The sequence below is a fragment of the Metarhizium album genome (assembly GCF_000804445.1).
Source record: "Metarhizium album ARSEF 1941 chromosome Unknown scaffold_1, whole genome shotgun sequence".
Lineage (NCBI taxonomy): Eukaryota > Fungi > Ascomycota > Sordariomycetes > Hypocreales > Clavicipitaceae > Metarhizium > Metarhizium album.
The window spans coordinates 1,945,982-1,968,063 of record NW_024467575.1 but is presented as its reverse complement, the minus strand read 5'-3'; the positions used below and the strand labels follow the sequence as shown (position 1 = coordinate 1,968,063).

The 22,082-nt window shown below is 54.6% G+C and overlaps 6 protein-coding genes across 6 annotated transcripts; 4 read left to right on the top strand and 2 right to left on the bottom strand.

The window, feature by feature from the left end:
* Positions 1-1,307: 1,307 nt before the first annotated feature.
* Positions 1,308-3,784, top strand: MAM_00558 (Zinc finger, RING/FYVE/PHD-type; the record flags this gene model as incomplete). The annotated part of the gene is made up of 2 exons (XM_040819357.1): positions 1,308-1,739; positions 1,829-3,784. The coding sequence occupies 2 exons, from the start codon at positions 1,308-1,310 to the stop codon at positions 3,782-3,784; spliced, it is 2,388 nt and encodes a 795-aa protein (XP_040682622.1).
* Positions 3,785-4,260: 476 nt separating this feature from the next.
* MAM_00557 (serine/threonine kinase IREI) lies at positions 4,261-8,075 on the bottom strand (the record flags this gene model as incomplete). The annotated part of the gene is made up of 2 exons (XM_040819356.1): positions 4,261-5,402; positions 5,459-8,075. 2 exons carry the CDS (start codon positions 8,073-8,075, stop codon positions 4,261-4,263), a joined length of 3,759 nt encoding a protein of 1,252 aa, XP_040682621.1.
* Positions 8,076-11,051: 2,976 nt separating this feature from the next.
* MAM_00556 (eukaryotic translation initiation factor 3) lies at positions 11,052-13,471 on the bottom strand (the record flags this gene model as incomplete). The annotated part of the gene is made up of 3 exons (XM_040819355.1): positions 11,052-11,486; positions 11,557-13,090; positions 13,200-13,471. 3 exons carry the CDS (start codon positions 13,469-13,471, stop codon positions 11,052-11,054), a joined length of 2,241 nt encoding a protein of 746 aa, XP_040682620.1.
* Positions 13,472-14,132: 661 nt separating this feature from the next.
* MAM_00555 (T-complex protein 1, beta subunit) lies at positions 14,133-15,866 on the top strand (the record flags this gene model as incomplete). Its single annotated transcript, XM_040819354.1, has 3 exons — positions 14,133-14,290; positions 14,353-15,727; positions 15,807-15,866. 3 exons carry the CDS (start codon positions 14,133-14,135, stop codon positions 15,864-15,866), a joined length of 1,593 nt encoding a protein of 530 aa, XP_040682619.1.
* A 1,629-nt stretch (positions 15,867-17,495) lies between these two features.
* On the top strand, positions 17,496-19,700 carry MAM_00554 (Rab-GAP/TBC domain protein; the record flags this gene model as incomplete). Its single annotated transcript, XM_040819353.1, has 2 exons — positions 17,496-19,133; positions 19,197-19,700. The coding sequence occupies 2 exons, from the start codon at positions 17,496-17,498 to the stop codon at positions 19,698-19,700; spliced, it is 2,142 nt and encodes a 713-aa protein (XP_040682618.1).
* Positions 19,701-20,544: 844 nt separating this feature from the next.
* Positions 20,545-21,705, top strand: MAM_00553 (HMG box protein; the record flags this gene model as incomplete). Its single annotated transcript, XM_040819352.1, has 1 exon — positions 20,545-21,705. One exon carries the CDS (start codon positions 20,545-20,547, stop codon positions 21,703-21,705), a length of 1,161 nt encoding a protein of 386 aa, XP_040682617.1.
* Positions 21,706-22,082: the final 377 nt, after the last annotated feature.

Below are 22,082 nucleotides of genomic sequence, written 5' to 3'. Positions count from 1 at the left end.
TTTATCTAGTGATTTTGATTTTGTTGATGTCTTTTTCTAGTTTCGTTTGATATTCGGGCCGGCAGCATGGGATGGCGAGAAATGGGATTGGACGGTGCGTTCCGTACGTACTACTCATGGGTTCATGTCTCAATTTGGGAGTGCCTAGCAACGAGAGATGGGTATAGCGAGAGAAAGTTGAAGGGGTCCAGAGTTGCAGTGACAGGGGCAATGGGGAAGCGGGGAAAATATGGAAATATGCTCAACACGATTTCAAGTGGAGGGCATGGGGTTCGTAAGCGACCAGTCGATAGGATAGCTCGATAGTTTGGCCAGGGCTGGATTACGAGACACTGTTGAGACATGTCTGTTTTGATATGGAGGAAAGAATCGTGACGATGAGCACGGTGCATGCGAAGCTACCCTATAGTACGTTGCGTGTGGAGGCCACCAGCTGGGGCTTGCCTCGCGATGGTATATGAAGGAAGGGGTCTTTTCTACGGTACCTGTTCTAGGTTTGAACACGGACGGTATTCCATGTAATCCGGACGCCATCTAGTATGAGAAGAAGAAGGGCAGGCAATATGCAGCGACGTGCGTGGTTTGCAACGTTGTCAACCAAGCAAAAGGGCAGGCAGGTTAATCATATCATAAGCGAAAAAAAAAAAAAAGAATTTACAGTGGCAGCATCGAGAAAATCGCCAAAAAAACTGACACTGAACAAAGCCGTGCCGCAGCGAGGACTCGAACCTCGGTTTCCAGTGATTCCATGCTAGGCAAACCACAAACTGGTGTCCTGACCCCTAGACGACTGCGGCGTGTGAACTAGAAGATGACGATGGGGCGCCGGTAGTCTGCATTATGTTCATGGGCAAATCGGGCGGGCGTACTGTGTTTCCTCGTCAAAATTCATTGGTTGAGAGCCGGGCTGAGTCACATAACGTACGAAGCATTGCCAACCGGCACTTGGTTTTTCGAGCCATCGTCATCTTCCACCCATCCTCGACTCCATACGTAAATCTACCAAGCAATTCATGGTCCTCCTCTTGACGACCTGGGACCATTATCATTCATCACGTGTCGCACAGCTCTGACAAAGCGCCTATGCTATATGGTCGTCCTGGTGGTTCGTCCCGTTGCTTCCATGTCCAAATTCATTTGACCAAAACGCCACGTCGCTCTGCGTAGGAAAAAAAAAGGTCAACGCCCTCCCACGGCCACCAACGGTCGACACCTTCTCGAAGGACAAGCCTCCGCAGTCGATACCATTCCTCAACACGCACGCATCCGCAGCGGAAACAGCCTCTCACCCGTCACTGTCACCGGCCATGACTGCTACCGAGGGCGCACCTCAATCCGGCCGTGACGAGGGCTCTAGAGGACGGGTGCGTGGCCGTGGACGAGGTAGCGGCGGGCGTGGAAGACGAGGCCGAGGAGGAAATACTCGGACCGCAGACAGCACGACGACGCCCGCCGATCCAGCAGCGAGGCACGTTGCCGCCGCCGCAGCAGCCAGAGGTCCCCTCTTGAAGCAGCAGGCCCAGACTGCCGACGTCAATACCGGTGCGCCGACTGCTTCGGCTCCGGCTGACGCTGACGCTGACGCTGACGCCGACGCCGACGACGACGCCAATGTCTGCTTCATTTGTGCCAATCCGGTCGCGCACCATTCCATTGCTCCCTGCAACCATGCCACCTGCCACATATGTGGTTTGCGAATGAGGGCCCTTTACAAGACCAAGGACTGCGTTCATTGCCGAGTACGCACTCGTCCACTCCGCGAGGCTCATGGCCATGGATCCGAGTTGAATGCCATGCTAACATGTCTGTGTTTCTGTTCGTGTCTTAGACCCCAGCTCCCTTTGTCATATTTACCGACGACGCGGAAAAGCGATTCGACGACTATGTCGACAAGGACATAACCACCACCGACTCCAACATTGGCATCAAGTACACAAACGATGACATCGTAGGGGATACCGTGCTGCTGCTGCGGTACAATTGTCCCGACGAGTCTTGCGACTTTGCAGGCCTCGGGTGGCCCGACCTCCACCGCCATGTCAAGTCGGTCCATCGCAAACGAATGTGCGACCTGTGCACGCGCAACAAGAAGGTTTTCACGCACGAGCACGAGCTCTTTTCAGACAAGGAGCTGGAGAAACACATGAGACGCGGCGACGACAAGCCCGGCGCCGCCGACCAGACCGGCTTCAAGGGCCATCCCCTGTGCGGCTTCTGCGGAGAGCGCTTCTACGACGACGACAAGCTGTACGAGCATTGCCTCATGAAGCACGAGCGGTGCTTCATCTGCGACCGCCGCGATTCACGCAAGCCTCACTATTACCTCGACTACAACGCCCTGGAGCAGCACTTCAGGAAGGACCACTACATCTGCTCACACAGCGAATGCCTGGAAAAGAAGTTTGTCGTGTTTGAGTCCGAAATGGACCTCCAGGCGCATAACCTCGAGAAGCATGCCGGCAAAGCCGTAGGGAGAGATGCCAGGCTCGTCGACATGTCCTCCTTTGACATCAGACAGTCGTACCAGACTGAAAGACGGGGTGGCAACCGAGACGGCGACGTACGAGGTCGCGGCGGCAGACGACGAGGGGGCAGGGGCAGAGATCCCAACGCGGACGCCGTGCCGCCGACTTCTGCCCAGCCATTGCGCAGAGACGAGCTGGCCTTGCAGCGCCAGTTGGCAATTCACTCGGGGCAATCCGTGTTGAGCCGGTCCTTTGGCGGCCAGCTCTCGGCACCGGCTGGCCAATCTTCAACCTCACGCCCGACACCGTCAGCCTCATCGACGCCGGCTCGAAACAACAACGCAGCCGGCCCCCGGAATGACCTCGCCAGCGCCATGGACTCTCTCACCGTCTCCGACACCTCCAACATGTCGCCAGAGGAGAGAGCCCGCCTGGTCCGCCACAGCTCCGTCGTCGAGCGAGCCGCCAACCTCCTCGGCAATGACGCCAACAAACTCGGCACGTTCCGCGAGCACGTCTCGTCCTACCGCCATGGCGGCTTCACGGCGCCCCAGCTCATCGACGCCTTCTTCACGCTCTTCGCCGACGTCCCATCCAACGCCCTCGGCACCCTAGTTCGGGAAATAGCCGACCTCTTCGACGACAAGACCAGGGCCGACAGCCTCCGCAAGGCATGGCAGGACTGGCGCGCCATCAACGACGATTACCCCAGCCTCCCTGGCCTCGGCGGCATGCACGGCGCAACCTCCAGCTCGAGCGGATGGGCAAACGCCGCCACCGCCAACCCGGCGTCCCCCAACGCATCGGCCCCTGCCCAAAAACACTCCAACAGAGTCCTCCGTCTCAAGAACAGCACCCGTCCCGGCGGCCCTGCACCAACGCCCGTCAGGGCTGCGCCAAGTTGGATAGCTTGTCCCGCCGTCCAGCCATCGTCTTCATCGTCATCATCGTCATCCGCCTTCCCCTCTCTACCACCAGCATCAGCGTCATCAGCGTCACCAGCATCAACCCCACGCCCGACATGGACATCATCCTCCTCTTCCGCCCAGTCCGCCCGGCCGCGGTCCACCATTCCCCGCAACCAAGAGGCCTTCCCGTCTCTTCCCGCCGCCCCCAAGCCGACCACCACCATATTCGGGTACGGATCCGGCCGCGGCGTCCGTCGCGACTATGGACATGCCGAGTCCAACTTCACATGGGGCAGTAGCTCGTCCGCTGCCAATCCGCCCGCCGCCGCTGCCGCCGCCGAAGAGCAAGACGCGGCCACCCCCAAAAAGGGAAATAAGAAGGGCAAGAAAGTTCTCGTTCAGTGGGGATAGTCGGGAAATAGGAAGGGCAAGAAAGTTCTCGTTCAGTGGGGATAGTCGGGCGTTTGGTTTGGTCTGGTGTTTGTCTTTTGCAAAGGAAAAGCAGACGCGTCCGCATGGGGTGGATGCCTTGTGATTTAGCGCAGTACATTGTAATCGAAATTCATACGTCCAGGATCCCCATGACGTCCCTTGCGATGCCGGCTCGCTTTGGTGCTTTGTTGCACGGGCTGCTTCATCGCCATCGCCTTGGTTCGTCTCACATTAATTAGCCTTTGAGATCACATAGACGCCAGGTTGCGTGTGAATACTGCTTTTCGTGGGCCACGGGACCAGAGTACATGGATGGATGGAGAAGAGAGCAAATGGCAGCCAGAGACACAGAGAGAGGGACCTGACACGACGAGCTTCGAGAGACACACAAAACACTCCATCCATACACATCAACTTGCACGTCAAATCATGGAACATGGCACGACAGGCTAAAATTACAGTCCAGCTGGCTCGTAGTACTCTCTAAAGCGGTCCGTATCTTCCCAACGCACGTTGTACACCACGTTCCAACACACCAACAGCAGCTGCGGGAACCGCGTCGTCCAGTAGCTCAAGTAGCCGTCGGGAAGAGATCCAACCTGGCGCTTCAAAGAATCCGGCATGTCTTCGTAGTGATTGCGCTTGTTGCGGAGCGCTCGCAGAAGATCCAGGAGCCGAGAGCCCGTGTACTTGCGCTGCTTGCCGAGAGAATCCACGAATTCCCGAGGGAGAGAGCGCAAGAAGTCGCCTCTTGTGACGCCAGAGGCGTGGCGCTCAAGTTCTTCCAAAGCTACAGACGGAGGATCGCGCGGCTCCTTCTCAAAGTGATCCGACACATCACAAAGAAAAGAGAGCCGCTTCTTGGGCGACCAAAAGAACGGATGACACATAATCTCGGTTGCGCTTGGCCGCAGCTTGGGGTTGGCATTGAGCATCGACGTGATCAGGTCCCTTGCCTCGAACGCAAAATCGCCCAGCACATCCAGAAGCTGTAGGCTGTAGTTGTTCTTCCGGATGTTGACTTCTCTCATATATCTGTCCCCGCAGTCAAAGGGATGGCAACCGTTGGTCAGGACGTAGAAGAAGACGAGACCGAGGGAGAATATGTCAATGGCCCGCGTGGCCCGTCGATGGTGCGGCATGTTGCCGTCTGGGACGAGCACAGAGCCCGATCCGCTGTGAGTGCTAGCTTCAATCAGGTTGAGGTCGCGACCGTCGTCGTCCAGCAAGAGCTCAGGCGCTCGCCAGCCCGACGTTCCAGCTGCTCGACCGGTCGTGGCACCAAAGGACGATTGTTCACTCTCCAGTTTCTTACATAGGCCAAAGTCAGAGACGAGAAGCCGTGGCTTGCCGTTCTTTCCCATATTGACAAGAATGTTCTGGGGCTTCAGATCCCTGTGAACAATTCGGAGATTATGCAAGTGGCTGATTCCATTGGTAATTTGGTACAACACCCCTGGTAAGTCCAGTTTGCCGGCATTTGCCAACTCATGAAATGCGTACGGCCTCTCCACAATTTCTGCTAATGATGCGGCGCAGCGTTCCAAGGCGATGAAGAGAAAACCGCCTTGGGTTTGCTGGGAATAGTAGCGGATAACTGGAAACTCGTTAGGGACAAGACGAAAGGACTAGGAAAATCTTCATGAAACTGACCGTTTGGATGATCGTCACTCTCACGCAGAAGCCTAGTCTCTTGAGATGCAATGTCGTAAAACTGAATCAACATTCGCTTGACGGCCACTTCACGCCCATCAAACTTTCCAGCAAACACGAGCGTGCCATTGCTACCTGTTCCGAGCTGTTCTTCGAGATTGACCTCGATGTTTCCCATTTTGATAATGGGACCGGACACGGCCTGCATGTCATTGGCAACTGTCAAGACATCTGGTTCCCAGGTAGGTCGGTCTCCTAGCTTCTTGGCATTGCTAACAGCCTCTTCGACGGTGGCATTTGGTGGATCATCGCCTCGGGATTGCGAGCTGTCACGCGGTCTACCTTTCCGATGCTTTACGCCACCCCGACGTCCACGGTGGGCTTTCCTCTTCTTCACCTCTGCGACTGTACCGCCGCCGGCCGTGTTATCGTCAGCACCATCGCCTAGCTTATCTTGACCGGCGCGCAACTCTGGAGACGGGTCGTTGGTCTTGGGCGTTGGATCGGGGTCGGCGGCACTTTCATCTTCACGCTTTGCATCGTCATTGCGGGGACTGCAATCCTGAGCCTTGGCGTCCAATCCAGACGAGCTAGCTTCGCTTGAATTGTCCTCTGCGGTGATGGCTGTTGGTGACTGCTTTTCACCGGATTCCGATGTATTATCATCTTGAACAGCAAGTTTGTCATCGGCAGGTTTTGTTCCTGGGAGCAAGTATGACAGCGCATCCTTGGGACTGCGTCCGTTAAGCCACAACTGGTAAGCTCTCGTGAACGTCTTCCTGTTGTAGACCAGAAGACCAATGAGGAAAATGATCAGGACGGGATTACTGAAAAAATCGTAGACACTGGTCGCTGCACTTTGTGGGATGCTCTTAACTTTGTCCACAATGGTGGGGGCCTCGATCTCGGCCGGGACACGTTGAGGGACAGACTTGTTGTCCGGATCCTCCATGCCATGGTCTGTTGCTGGCCGGTCAGGCAATGCAGGAAATTGCTGTACCTTGTGCTGAGTGCCTAGCGAGTGGGTACCGACCAACTTGGATAATTTTGTCTCCGTCATGCTGTCCCACGACTCCATCCTCTCCCACCCGTCGGGACGCGAGGCCGGGGCCACGGGGGCGGCGTCAATCAGAGGGTAGGCACGGCCACTGAGGGCATACCAGCCACCGGTTACGGTGCGGTTCAGAAAAATATTGTTTGAGGTGCGATCGTCGGGCGACGGCATTACCGGCTGGGGTAGGAGAATCAGATCCGGGTTGCTATCCGGCGTGGCATCCCAAGGACGACAAACATCAAATACGCGGACCACGGGAGCCTCAAACTTTTGGCTGAAGAGACGAGCTGGGACAGAATTGGAGTCGGAGCGTGCATAGTCAAAGGCGTACACTTTGCCGTCATGTTGAGTTGAGATGTATCGATAGTCCTTTGACACGTGGTACTGGTGAAACAGGTCTTTGTCGCGGTTGTTAGGGGTCCATTCGGCGTATTTCAGAGTGGCAATTGGCTTTCCGTCCCGCCTCTCAATACCGACGGTGTACTCGGTTCTGCCGAGAGTAATAGTGCCGATAGCGCTGCATTCTTCGGCGTCCTTGCCGTACAATGCATTTGGCCTCAGACAACTCTCGGCCTCGTCAACGTGAGAACCCCCCGTGCCAAACCATTTGATGACACGTCCAGTGGCGGCATCGAGCGTGACCATTGTTGTCCTCTTGTCGCCGACATAGACAACAGCAGGTTCGGGTTCATTTCCGGCAAAGGGGGAGAGTACTTCAACCAGCTCTTTCATGGTGAAGCCAGTCCATCGCGGTCTTGCGTCGGGCTCAGGAACCCAAACATAGACGCGGCCATTTTGGTTTGGCTCAATAGCCCAGACGTAGTGGTCCACAGGGCTATAGTCGTCATCGAGTTCGGAGCTGTTACTTCGGTGGTGAATGGTTTCGACCATTGCTTGGTCGACCAGGAGACTCCAGAGTTGTTTGCCAGTCTTGCGGTCATTGGCATAGAGGTCTCCATCGACGGTCGCCAGAAGAACAAAGTCTTCTACTTCCCAGTCCTCCAGACTCCGCGCATATTGCGACGTGGTCAACTCAGAAGGTTGGCGTCGTAGAGGAGATGGTGCTCGGACGGAATTATCCGGAGCCAAAGTTGTTGCGGAGGCGCTCGCATCGGGTTTACGTTGTATCTTGTCGTGATTATGTATGTGAGAGTTGGAGGGTGCGTCTTTCGAGCTCCGTCGAGCTTGCTGCTGACGTTGCTCCTCTAGCTGGTAAACAGGTTGATTCTGCAGAGCCGATCTTTTGCCATGACCACTGCTGGGTGTCTCTATCGTAGCGGCACTGATGGGAGTCGCTTCCCAATGAACGGGATTTCGAGCGGCAGCGGCAGCAAAAGCGGCTGGATGATTCTCTCGTGGGCGCTTCTGGTCCTTGTAGCTGGTATCTGCACCCAAGTCTACACCAGCAGCGGGAGCAAGCTGTGGTGAGATGACGGAACGAGCGGCCTGCTGCGATTGAGCGTTGGCGAGCTGGACCCAAGGCAGAAGTATAACGGCGAAGGCAAGAAACAGCTTCTGCTGTTGCAAGGACCCCCTTTCGTCGATTGGCGGCCGTCGCAGCATATTGAAGAGAAACTTTCGTTAGATCAGAAGCATTGAAAACAGCTGTGGAGGATGATGGGCGCGCCGTGCTTCAACGGACGTGGATGGTGAAAGCATTTACGGCGTTGATGGTCGCGAGGCCATCCCGAACCGAAGGCCCGATGTCTGGTCGGCTGTTTCCTTCTTGCTCTTCTCGTTTTTTCCCCTTTTTTTTTTTTTTTTTTTTTTGGCGGACTTGCGCGCGTGCGTGCGTAAGTGAATGTCGACGAGACTAAAGGAGGGAAGGATGCGGCTTATTGAAGAACAAAAGAGGATGCGTAATCGAGGACCAGGCGAATTGACGAGGGTCTCAGGTTTCGCTCCTGCTCCTAGTCCCACCAGCGTGGAACCCAGGCTGAGAAAGGTTGTGCAGGAGGGTAACAGTGCGGACAGACACTGTGATCCATGCTCACCGTGCCCGTGGATACACACAATAACCACTGGGCTGCGAGTCGGACGGCATGCAGTGAGTTGCGCTGTGTTCGTCAGATGAGTTTCACGCTACGTATTTAATGGCATATATAATGATCATGGACGCCAGCATAGAAGCTTGTACAATTCCCTTTTTCTTTACAGTTTGCGAGGTGTCGAAACGCGGATCCGGACGATGCAGCCGCAGCTCGAGCGCGAGGAATGCCCCAACATCCTCAGTTGAAAACCCTGCATTTGCGGGCTATGCAGGTGCCAAGTATTCGGCACAGAGTACTCCGTACATCTGTAGGTACCTACCTAGGTATAAGTACCTAGGTACTTAGGTCTGGAGCAGCTCGGGGTACAGTGCGCATGGGACACTGTATGATGTGGTGTCTCGAGCACAGTGATAATTACTGGGTCCTACCACGTCAAGTGGATTTTGGTGGGCAAGGATGAGACAGGCACTCGAGATCTCGAGACCACCACTTGTGAGTTAAGTTGACATGTCTGTCTTCTGATTGTTTCCGCCTATGGGCCATCAACAACAATATTGTTACGGAGCACTCCGGTATGGTGGCCGATGTTGGTCGAATGGCTCTGCACTGTGCCAGAAACCCCCTCGTTCGATCAAAGCCGCCGCGTACGTGCCATCCCTTCAAAGCCTCGACTCGACTGATCGCTCAATCTCGCTCAACCTCAAACCCTCTACGGGGCGGCCAAGACCAAAGTACGTATATTACTCTCAGCATTGCTTTCGTGCGAGAATGCCATGAGGGTCTGTAGCGAATACGCTGCACATTGAGCACATGATGCAAAGTCGAGATTTTCCGTGACTCAAGCACCCCCCTTGCTTGCATCCATTCCAGGCCAAATGTTTTCCACCTGCGGCAATCAACCAGTCCAAAAGGAGGAAAAAAACACTGGCAAGCAACAAAATGGCCACTTTTTGTCCCTTGGCAGTTTGATTTCGGGGCGCAAAACGGAGTCCCCTTGGTGCTTGTCCTCACAGCATCAGATCCAGGTCCACGCCCGTTGCTGCCCACAAGCAGCCCGAACATACTGTGCAAAATGCTAGTACTAAAACGACCCACATATATCCGCTTGGAAACTAACACACCCCCCGGCCCAAAGGAAAAAGGTTCTGTCTGCTTCTCTCATGTCGTGACAAGGAACAAAGTCGTCTCTTATGTAACAACTACCTAAGTACCTAGCCTATATGCTGGGTGGTTGGGATAGTTGAATTGGACAAGACGACGCGAGCAAAAGCCCAAGACAAGAGACCACCCCTACTGCCGGTTGTCCCACAATATTGTCTGGCGTCTCGGCTGTCGGCCCTTGAAAAATCTACTTGCTCCACACGTCGACTCATTCTGGCGTACTCCGTACTGCGTAATCCTCGGCCAACTTGCTACAAGAAAGAAAAACTTGATTCACATCAATTTTAGCTTGCTACGCGTGCGGATTCCATTGACTGTACTTCGTGATGGGTGGCCGAAAACAACCCAACGAAGGAAATTCTGAATTGTCTGCTACTCCGTACGTTTCGTCTCGCCAGGGCACCCAAGCTCAGAACAGCATTTAGGCCTGCTTCGACGAGCGGCGGTGCCGCGCCTTCTCCACCACAGATCGGTCTATCGACGGCAGTGTGCGCACCAATGCCGCCGCCACTTCGTACATGTATCTCAAACGGTTGGCCGAGTGGTCGAGTGACCACATAAGTACGTACCATTAAAACCTGTCTATCACGGCCCCGTGCTGTAGCGGTTTCGCGCACACGCCTTGGGAGGTACCTTTCACGCATGTTAAGCATATAAAGGCGACTTCCCTCTAATAGCAATTTTCTGCCTAGATTTTGCCTAGCAAGTACATACAAAAATTACAGCTGTACCTCTGGCAAAATTAGCTACGCCTCTTAATATCATCTTGTCAGCCTTATTATTGCACTAATAAAAGTAGTGTTTTCCCTAAATAAGCAGTCGCGTCTCGACGATACAGTCCCTGTCGTCGGATTATAAGAATAGAAAATCTCTCACAAAAGTTATCGTTAAAGACGTAATATACTGTGCCTACACCGTGACCACTGCCTATCGCTTTGGCGATGCTATCCTCTGGCCGGCTCGCCTTGTCCCGTCCAGACTTCAGCATCACCACCTTCTCTGTCAGGTGGCGTTGCGAGCTGTCGAATCTCCCATGGGCTCGCCTCGTGTGACATCTGCTGATCTTGGCTCTCAATCAAGCATCGACTGCCACATGAATGATGAAGCACAGCCCACTTCCAGGATAGGAAGCAACACATGCACGTAATAACGCTAGTAGCTGCGACACGGCATTTAACCGAGCACCAGGCCATGTCGCACGACGAGAGTCGTCTGACTAAACCATTCCACAAAGTCCGTACAAATTGCGCCCAGACTCTAGACGGATATTTTATTTACCAGTACAAACAAATACGCCTGCTCTCCATGCAAGCCTGCAGAACATCTTGTTGTGTCCATGTCGTCCAACATTTCATGCTCTCATTCGCCGATTGTCCACATCTCCCACCTATGCCAAAACCTCCTCACTCTCCTCCAACACATCCTCCACAATTTCCTCAATGACCTGGTCCTGGTCGGCGCTGTCAATTCCCATCGCCTTTGTCTTTGCCTCTAACAGGGCAGCGTGAGGATCCTGCGGCAAGCCAAGCGCGGCACGCTCCTCGTAAATCTCCTCCTCGACATCGGCGCGCCATGCGTACCATTCTTCCAGCATGCGTCGCCGCGCTTCGACCACAGCCAAGTCGGCCGATGCACCGCGGTCGGCGTCTTCCTGCTCGAATACGCGGCTGTATTCGCGCAGATTCTTGCGCACCTGCTTCTGCTCATCCTTGGTCAACAGCGTCGGCGGCCGCGGTCGCCACTGGAACTGCTTAAACTTGTCGATGGGCTCTTCCCGCAGGGCTTCGCCCTTGAAGTCGTAGATATGGTAGCCGTTTTCCATCTATGTGGTATGATCGTTAGTGCCATGTTTGCATTTCAACACGTTGCTACAGTAAGTCGTGTGAACTTACGGTGTGCTTCCATACTGATGCCCAGGTGGCAACAAACCGGCCAGAGGGATCCCATTCAACATCAGTAACACCGTAGTGATCAGCGGTGTTCATCAGTTGCAGATTGGCGGTCAAGTCCTTGTCGGACTCGGGCTTATCGCCCTCAAAGTCGAGATCAAAAAAGTCAAGGTCGGAGCTCTGTTGGTTGTGGATGGTAGCGATGACGACGAATCGTCCGCGGGGCGACCAGTAAATGGCATTGCTGTTCTTCTTATCCAGTGTTCGAAGGTGCTTGAAGTTGCCGGCGATGGGCCCCTTGATCTTCTCGGGGCAGAAAAATGAGACGGAAGTTTTGGGGGGCACGGCCGTGACGCCAACCGGCTCGCTTGTGGTGATGATGGCGAATCTGTCACCCTTGGGCTCCCAAGCAAAATTGATGACAGTGTCCTTGATGGTGTCAACAACCTCGACGGGGACGCCCTTCTCCTTGACTCGGAAAATTTCCAATGTGGTGGCTTGTGATTTCTTGGACTTGGAGTGTCTGTCGACCTTGACGCAAAGATAAGCCGCTTCCGACTGCCAGTGCAGCTTGGCATCACTGACACTGAAGAGATTGAGTGATCTGACAATTTCCTTGGAGGGAATGCTCATCAAGCCAACCTTGGCAGGATTGCTGCCGATTTCCGGAGTCCAGAAGCAAAAGAGCTGTTCGTAATTCTTGACACCTTCTCTTTGAACCGTAGCCGGTGCCCAGTCAAAGTCCATAACGCCTTCAATCTTGATGCTAGCCTTGTCCAACAGATTCATACGTGGCAGCTCATAGACAGAAATGGATTGACCCTGGTTCAGTCGAGCAACATACTTGTCGTCAGCAGACCACTTGAAAGCAGGCCACTGCAGCTTTGGTGCAGGCTTGCCTTCCTCGCCCTTGGGGAGATCAAGATTGGCGAAGGAACGCAAGGGAGTACCTGTAGCGATATCCCAAATGACATAGTTCTTGCCATCGTCATCGATTGAAAGAGCGGGATGTCCGGTTTCGGGGATGGAAATGGGTCGGTTAGACCAGGTAACCAAATACTTTTCGGTGGGGGAGAAGGCGACGAGGTTGACATATGGGTGAGCAAATCGGGCTTGTCGGGACCATGACTGACCTCCCCAGAGTTGAACACCTTGAGCGTGAATTGAAGTAAGATATGTGCCTAGGGGAGACCACTGTAAAAAAGTCTCTGTCCAGTGTTGACGTTCAACGATATTTTCGGGCGAGTCCTTCTCGTTATTCCAGAAGACGCCAACGGTCTCACCGCGATACATGATAAATTGGTCGCGCCCTCGGCCTGAAGGATCCTTCATGAACCATCGCAGATGTTCCTTTTCGGTAAACTCGTCAATATGGGGAGGTGTGTACTTTTCATCGACTCTGCCCTCACCACCATAGCGCTCGATATCGGTTAGTTTGTTTACACGCATAGTGTGTTTCTTGTCAAGGGGAACCAAGTCTAGCTGTCGCGTGGCGGCGGCGGCCTCTGCAGGAGAAGAATATTCAACAAAGGCAAAGCTGAGAGTACAAAAGTTAGCCTAAAAAAAATAAAAAAATAAAAGAATGACAAATTTTGCGCCTTTGCCAAGAGCCAATTCAATCTGAGAACCTCCGAGCAGCGACTAACCTTAGAGATTTTCCATCATCGCCCATGGGCATATAGATCAAATCTTCTCTCGTCCTCCCAACAGAGTTGAGCTTCTTCAACAGAAACTTAGTAAGCTTGGGCTTCTGGTCCTCGGTGACCGAGGGCAAGCCGTCGATGACAACAAAGGCATCATAGCCGTGTTCCAGGGAAACTTCGAACTTCTCGCGAAGATCCGAGATATCGATATCGTCCTCATTGAACTCATCATCGTCAAGGTCGGCCTCGCGCAGGTGGTCAAAGGACGGAGCCATGTTGGCGAAGATTCTCTATTTCAAGAGGGGTGCAAAAAATGCCCCGCCTGGGCGACAGCGAAATGTTGTGCGTGAAGGCAATTCGTTGGTGCGCCAGTACGGCTTTATTGATGTCTCGAAGAGCAATGTCGATGCTTCGCTCTAGGTAGATATTATTTGAAACACCACTACGGGCCTCGATATATGACGAGCGTAGCGTGTAGCCGTTGACCTGGGGCTGGGATGGGTAATACCTCGTTGAGGGTCTGACAGCCTTCTTAAATTTGGTGTTCTTCGGTTTCCGGAAAGTGTGCGGCGGAGAAGCGATAATCCTTCGCCGACAATTCAACCACGAGGGGCAAGTCACGTGCGAGAAAGTTGATAGCGGTTGGCATGGTGGGGCTCAAGGCCGTCGATTGAGCGGTTGGGCTTGGGTGGACCTTTCCTTTTGACCGCGCCTGTGCGAATTTAAGAGAGCTCCAAAAAAAGAGCGACGGCCTCAACGTGCGGAAGGCGGTAACATTTGAGCCCGACAAACACCAACACCAAGCCTGTTGACTTGCATTTTCCTGTTTCCACATAGCCTACCATGGTATGTATATTTTCTTCGACTTTGCAGCATGTCAATCATTCACCGATGTAGTGGTCAAATCGCCGCTAACCTACCCCTTTCTTCCCCCGCATGCAGTCCTTCCAGCCAACGCAGATTTTCGAAGAAGGCACCACAGAGGAGAAGGGCGAGAATGCGCGTCTCGCTGCCTTTGTAGGTGCAATTGCTGTCGGTGACTTAGTGAAGAGCACGTTGGGTCCAAAAGGCATGGACAAGATCTTGCAGTCGGCGTAAGTCTGTTATGGCGCTCATAGCAACAGAGAAACGTTCTGATAATCTGACCTTGATACAGCTCCACTGGCGATATCATGGTTACGAACGACGGTGCTACTATTCTCAAGTCCATCGCTCTCGATAACGCCGCCGCCAAGGTGCTGGTCAACATCTCCAAAGTCCAGGATGACGAGGTGGGCGACGGCACGACCTCGGTTGCCGTCTTGGCTGCTGAGCTGCTCCATGAGGCGGAGAAGTTGGTCGGCCAAAAGATTCACCCCCAGACCATCATTGAAGGCTATCGGATAGCCAGCCAAGCTGCTCTTAAAGCTCTCGAGGAGTCCGCCGTTGACCATAGCAAGAGCCCCGAGGCTTTTCGCAAGGACCTCGTTTCCATCGCTCGAACGACCCTGAGCTCCAAGGTCTTGGCTCAAGACAGAGACCACTTCGCTGCCCTTGCCTGCGATGCCGTTCTTCGATTGAAGAAGTCGTCTGATCTTAGCCACATCCAAATCATCAAGAAGGCTGGTGGCAAGCTCAGCGAGTCGTACCTTGATGAGGGTTTTATTCTTGACAAAAAGATTGGTGTCAATCAGCCCAAGAGGCTAGAAAAGGCCAAAATTCTGGTGGCCAACACATCCATGGATACCGACAAGGTCAAGATCTTTGGTGCTAGAATGAAGGTCGGAGCCACTAGCAAGCTTGCCGAGCTCGAGAAAGCGGAAAAGGATAAGATGAAGGCCAAGGTTGACAAGATCAAGTCCCACGGCATCAACTGCTTTATTAACCGCCAGCTCATTTACAACTGGCCCGAGCAGCTCTTCACTGACGCTGGCATAATGTCCATTGAACACGCCGACTTTGATGGCATTGAGCGTCTGGCCCTTGTCACTGGCGGCGAGATTGCGTCGACCTTTGACCACCCCGAGCAGGTCAAGTTGGGCACGTGCGACTTGATCGAGGAGGTCATTATTGGCGAGGATACCCTGATCAAGTTTTCTGGAGTGTCAGCCGGTGAGGCTTGCACCATCGTCTTGCGTGGTGCCACTGAACAGCTATTGGACGAGGCTGAGCGAAGTCTGCACGATGCTCTGGCCGTCTTGTCCCAGACTGTTATTGAGCCTCGAACGACACTGGGTGGTGGATGTGCTGAGATGGTCATGGCCAAGGCGGTCGATGGTGCGGCCACTCGTGCTGACGGCAAGAAGCAGTTGGCAGTTTCTAGCTTCGCCGTTGCCTTGAGACAACTTCCGACGATCCTCGCTGACAACGCCGGTCTTGACTCTGGTGATCTTGTTTCAAGACTGCGAAAGACCATCTACGACGGTCTGACTACATACGGCCTGGATCTTACGAAGCCTGGCGGTGGCATTGAGGACATGCGGGATCTTGGAGTCATTGAGAGTTACAAGTTGAAGCGCGCGGTCGTGTCATCAGCCAGCGAAGCAGCCGAGGTAAGCATCATTCGCCCTTGACGACTAGCTAGGCCGGTGTTCTGCAGATGAACCGCTGGCTAACGAGATGTGTGTGCAGCTTCTCCTCCGAGTAGACGATATCATTCGAGCCGCACCACGACGGCGCGAGCGCATGTAGATAGGAGATTGGAGGGGTTGAGGTACAGCAGGCTGTGGGCTAGGTGTTGTTCATGGATGGCTGCAAGTAAAAATGGAGAAGACCTGTAATGATACCATAGAGATGATGAGAATATGACTGGTAGTTGGCGGGCCTCAGTTGCAACAAGCTACTGCGCAGGTCACCACAGTGGTCGATGAGCTTTTCATTCTCCTGGGAAGATGGCATAGGCAGCATGAGCGTGAGCACTGTCTGCTTTGGACCAATGTCGACGCTCGTTGTACCGGCGTCTTCTTGTTTCAAACTAGATGGTTGGATTTTTGAACTGTTCAAGTTGAAACAGGGGATAACTTGCAACCTTGACAGCAGTAGCCTGAGCGTGGCATGCCGTCCAGCGAACTCGATGTTACCATCGAACAGTCCGTGTAACGACCCAAAATGCAACGACGCCAAATGCAGGAGCAGCCTCAGTGAAAAAGGCCATTTTGTTGTTCTGGTACTGGTACTACTAACAAGTACTTAAGTGCATAGTAGGGCTAGTCCTCTGCCGAAAGGGGTGGTTTTCGTTTGGTTCAACGGATTGTAGTTAATAGCACGGATTAGCTACAGGTAGTTACCGCGGAACCGGACAAGCATCGACGCAAGTGAATAGAAGTCCTCACCCCTGGATACTTTACCAACAAGTAACTTACTTACTTACTTAAGTACTTCAAGTATGGAGCACGAACGGAGCACGGAGGACTCGGTAATAGCGAGCACGGTGATCTCTAAACCCAATTAAAAAGGAGCCGCCCCGCAATTCATAATAGTGAGGGACCCACTTCTGTCGCACCCCACCTGAACTGCCCTCAAGCATCACTCGTCGGCCGGTTTGGGCAAAAGTACAAGGTTGAACGTGCTCTCCTGATCGCCCTCCCTCTCGCCATTGACTTTTGCCTTGTTGCGCGCTTCCACTGTCTTTGTCCTTTCAGATCAGACCAGATCAGAACTGCACTGCACTGCACTGCACATTCTCTCACTCTGCATTCTGCATACCTGGTCTTGAGTCTTGTGTGTGTTGCATCTTGTATTTGCTCATTCTCGACGCTGGCTGTTCATTCTCTCGTTAGTAGCTGACGCCAGTTTCATTTGATCAAACCCCTCGATATTCTTCGCGCGGTACTGCCCCCTTTATCTTTCCATTTCCATTGTCTTGGCTTCCCCCAATTCTTTGGTCTTTCATTTAATTTTACCTCTTCGCCTCTTCGACATATTGTCGGGCGAGGCTTTCAATCGCTCCTGATCTTTTTTTGACGCGCCACGCCGTTGCCACCCCGTGACCCATCGTCCATATCCGTCGTCTTCAGATTCCAACCTTGCCTTTCCCCGCGTCCACGGCCCCATATACTCTCGAGAGCATACCCGAGCATTAGAACCTGCGGCCGTCACGATTAATAATATCGACCGGCCCGCTATATGGTCACCGTGACTCGACGGCGGAAGCATTCGCACCCAATTCCGCCGCGCGAGAACCTACCGAGGGAAACGACACGACACAAATAAAAACCGTGGTTTCCGTGTTGTTGTTTTCTTCTTCTTCTTCTTCCTCATAGTATTGCATTTCCCGCAATTCGTCAATTCTGCTCGCCCCGACTCCTTTGAAATGCGGCCATGATTCGCGAACAAGTCGTCAGCAACACCATATCGAGCCCTGGATCTCCTCCCGGAATGACCACGTCTAAGAGCTCAAAGTCGTCCTCTTTCCAGTCGCTCAATAGTGATGACGGCAGTGTTTTGTCAGATGTGAGCCATTTCGAAGACATTGGCTTAGACGATGACAGTGCTACCGTCAAAGTCGACGTCCGCCCTGGACCGACCCCATTGGTGACGCCAGTCGGTCGTAACCTTGCCAGTGTAAAACGACCCCCGGTTCCGGAGCCGCGACGATCATTTCCCAATCTCCAAACCAACGTCTACGCTGCCAACCCTCGAAGCACAAACGTCTCTGGCCTGACAGATCCACGATCCCTCTCTCTGAGTAGAGGACATTCTACAACGTCTTTACCCGCCGCACGAAGAAACCGCAGTGTCAGTCCGAACCTGTCCCTGGATCCCAGAGACATCGACCTGTCGTCGAAGCCTCAGCCGCGGGCTCGACGCGGAAGCCGGCTGGTGACTCGTCGCAGGAGCCTGCAAGAGCTAGAGCGCGAGTGCGATGAAGACGACGGCGATGACATACCCGATGGCATTGTGCTTGAAAATGTTCCCATCTCTCCTCGACCTGTCCATGAGCGTCCACCAAGTCGAGCTCCCTCAGTTTCACCGTCACCCGATCGTGCACCCAAGGAACGGGTACGAAACGTTGGTAATGGAACGCCGGCAGTGGCCCAGGCACAGGGCTGTCTGCGATCTCCTTCTTGGAAGTCGGACGTATCGGACAGGCCGCCATCAAGTCCGCTCAATCTACGAGCCAACAGCTGGAACTTGGCCCTGGCCGATTTGAACGCCGAATCTAAGGCCTTGACTGAAAAGCTAGAGGAACATGCCGACGAGCTGCAGGCGCGTTTTAGCCACCGCCCGTCAGGATCTGCCCGCCCAAACACGTGGAATTCTGGCCACATGCCCTATGACCACGTGTACGACAAACGAGCACGAGTGAAGTCGTCGACGCCGGAGTTACCACCGCTGCGGCGGACCAATATCATGGTAGATCCGCTACCCATCTCGAAGGAGAAGGAAGCTGTTCTCAGTCGTACCCGACCGTCTTGGTTGCCGCCTAAGGATCCGGCGGAAGAACGTCGGCATCTCAAAGAGTATCAGAAGATGATGGCCGCCAGTGCCAAAGCTGAAGAGAGACGCGAGGCTGCTCGACGAACAAGGGCCGAGTCCAGAGACCACACTGCGGATGATCTCATGCACATTTGGGAGGACGACATCATACCACGATGGAACGACGCCATACGCGAGAGGCGTACAAGAGATATGTGGTGGCGAGGGGTGGCCCCGAGAAGTCGCGGCGTCGTCTGGGCTCGTGCCATTGGCAACGAGCTTGGTCTGACAGGAACCACCTTTCGAGCTGCTCTGACCCGCGCCCATGATTTGGAAGAGAGGGTTCGCAGTGACAGAGCAGATGCTGAAGATGCTAGGCGAGTCAAGTGGTTTGAGCAGATTCGCAGAGATGCAAATGACAGGACTTGGAAGAATCTCAGGATTTTTGAAATTACCGGGCCTCTCCACCAGTCATTAGTGGACGTGCTCAACGCCTACGCCATGTACAGGAGTGACATTGGTTACGTGCCTGGATGTAACGTATGGCCTCTCCCACCCTTGACTTGTGTAGATGTCCGTGCTGGACTAACTTTGTCGTTGCAGACGATTGCGGCCTTGCTTCTGTTGAATCTTCCCAATGCCGAAACTGCGTTTATCGCGCTCGCGAATGTTTTGAACCGACCATTGCCTTTGTCATTCTACACTGCCGATGAAACGGCACAGGCCTCCGCTTACAACCTTGTTTTGCAGACGCTTCGTTACAAGTCGGAGCCGCTCTATGAACACTTGACTGAGACCATGCGAGATGTGACTCCTGAACTTTACTTGGGTGGCATGTTTCTCAGCTTGTTTACGGGTCACCTAGCCATTGATGAAGCTGCACGTCTGTGGGATGTATATGTTTTCGAGGGCGATGGCTTGCTAGTCCGAGCAGCCGTGGCTCTCTTGCTATTGCGCGAAATGGCACTTCTCGGAAGTAAGACTCCCGACGAAGTCGTCGTTGTGATGAACAGGACGAATTCAAGCCACGGAACTGCACGGGCCGTGGGTGAAGTCGGGGCTGAAGATCGGTTCATGACGACCGTTCGGGATGCTGGGAAAGTCTGATTCAGTCTCCTGGCTCGGTCGTTGAGGAACAGCGAAACGAATCCCCTGCGACCAATTTGTTTACATGTGACAGTTGGATGAGCCCGATACTATGAGACTATCTGTCTCAATTTTGATTTCAAGCGTTGAATGCATATCAAGACATATAGACGGAGGAGACGCGCGCGAATGGAGCCGCGTCAAGGCGTTATGACTCGAGCACTTGTGTGCGAAGCGGCGGGAAGAGGAGGAAGGTGGCCATGATGATTGGGTTTGGAGCTGACGTTTGGCGAAGTGGTCATGTTGGTTGCGCCAGCGGAAGCGGCAACGAGTTTGGGGGCAACAAAGAAGCCGCTTTTTTCCTTGGACTCGGACGTATATGCGCGTGTGCGGAGAGTCGGACGGTACATAGTTTTCGGGTAACTTTTGTCCTCCGGCGGGGAGGGCTGCCACCATTCTGCCAAGGCAGGGAGGGTTGGGCACCCGTTTGGATTACATGACGGCCTTAATTTTAACTACTACTTGTAACAAGGAGGACTTGGCTTCGGGTGACGACATTCTGCGGATGGCGTCGGGTGTATGCAACTGCAACACGAGAGGAAACAAGTGCCGGACGCAGGCAACGGCGAGCATCACGTGACCAGCAGGCGAAGCTCGGCCGACAAAAACAAGCACGCAAAGTTTTTGTCACGACTCGGCCTCCACCCACGCTACCCTCGGATCACTCGGACGCAACCCGACTTACACCATCGGCGGGCATCAACCGACATCATCTGAAGAGCAAAAGGAGGGAGAAGAGGAGAAGAGCAGAGCCGACGGGGACGGGGACGCTCCGCTCCTCGGCAGGCGCTCGAGAGGAAAAGGGATGGCCCCGGACTACAAACACGGAGACGCGCCGAAAAAGGCCATGGTCCGCGGAACTATAAGCTACCTCGAGTCGCAGGGGCTGCCGGTCAACAAGTCGGCCATATTCAGACACTTCGAGCTGTCGCGGTCCCAGGGGTACGCGGCGCTCAGCGGGCCGGCGTCGAGGCGCAACGACCCCGAGTGGGAGGAGACGCGCGGGCGGCCCGGCAAAGTGTCGGACGGGGACCAGCAGAAGATGGAGAGCATCCTCTGGGACGAGGCGTACGAGGACGTGTACCTCAACTGGGCGGGGCTGGCGAGGCACGCGGGCGTGGAGATGGGCTGCAACCCGAGGACGATGCACAGGACCATGGGCACGCTGGGGTACAGGCGGTGCCTGGGGTGCGGGAGGGCGTGGGTGAGCAGGAGGTGCCGCGAGCGGCGCGTCGAGTGGGCGCGCAAGATGCTGGACGCGTTTGCGGGCGCCGGGACGGCGTGGAGGACGGTGCGGTTCGGGTGCGAGCTGCACTTTGGCTTCGGGCTCGACGGCGCCATGAGGGTCGTGCCCCGGCCCGGGGAGAAGCACTGCCCGGGCTGCGAGGGCGGCGGCGGCGGCGGCGGCGGCGACGACGGCGCGGACGGCCCCCGGGTCCGGTGGACGAGGGACGTCAAGAGGGTGCACGCCTGGGCGTGCGTGGGCCACGACTTCAAGAGCGACCTCGTCTTCTACCACGACTCGACGAGCCCCAACTCGTCGGGCGCCATGACCATGGCCGCCTACCACGACAAGGTGCTCGAGAGGCACGTCAAGCCGTGGCTGCAGCCGGCCATGGGCGGCCCGCAGTCCTTCATCCTCGAGGAGGACACCGAGTCCTTTGCCCACGGGGCGCTGAGCAAGGTGAACATGGTGCGGCAGTGGAAGGAGCTCAACGGGCTGCGGAGCCACTTCAACTGCGGCGACAGCCCCGACCTGAGCCCTCTCGACTCCGTCTGGCCGCCCGGCAAGCGCTGGAAGGTGAAGCCGTTGAGGGACTGGGACGAGGCTTCGCTCAGGGACGCGGCCCGCGACGCGTGGAGGCACGTGGTCCTCGACCAGGAGAGGGTGAATGTCTGGGTGGACCTCATGCCGGCGAGGCTGAGGGCTGTTGTAGACAGCGGCGGCAAGCTGGCGCCGTGGTAGCCGGAGCTTGGTTCTTTTTGGCAGTCGAACTGTGCAGGATGCCCGTTGAGGCCGGGACTGACTTGGGTTTGCGCCGACACATGATCAACGGCGTCCTCCGTATATCCTTTTATGCAACTGCACAACTGCACAACATGCACAACTTCATGCACAAACATGTCGATTCTCGACAACGCCAACACATCCTCTTGCTCAGACCAGCACACAATGCCACCGTCGGGTGTCAGGCTATGTAACCTCCTCTACGCAATACACCACACAACAAAAACCTGCCCATGCGCGGCGGCCCATGCTGCATCCAATCTCAAGTGCGCGTACCTGCATTGTAGTACAAACAAGTGAATTGCAAACAGTCATGCCTGACCAGCATACATGGA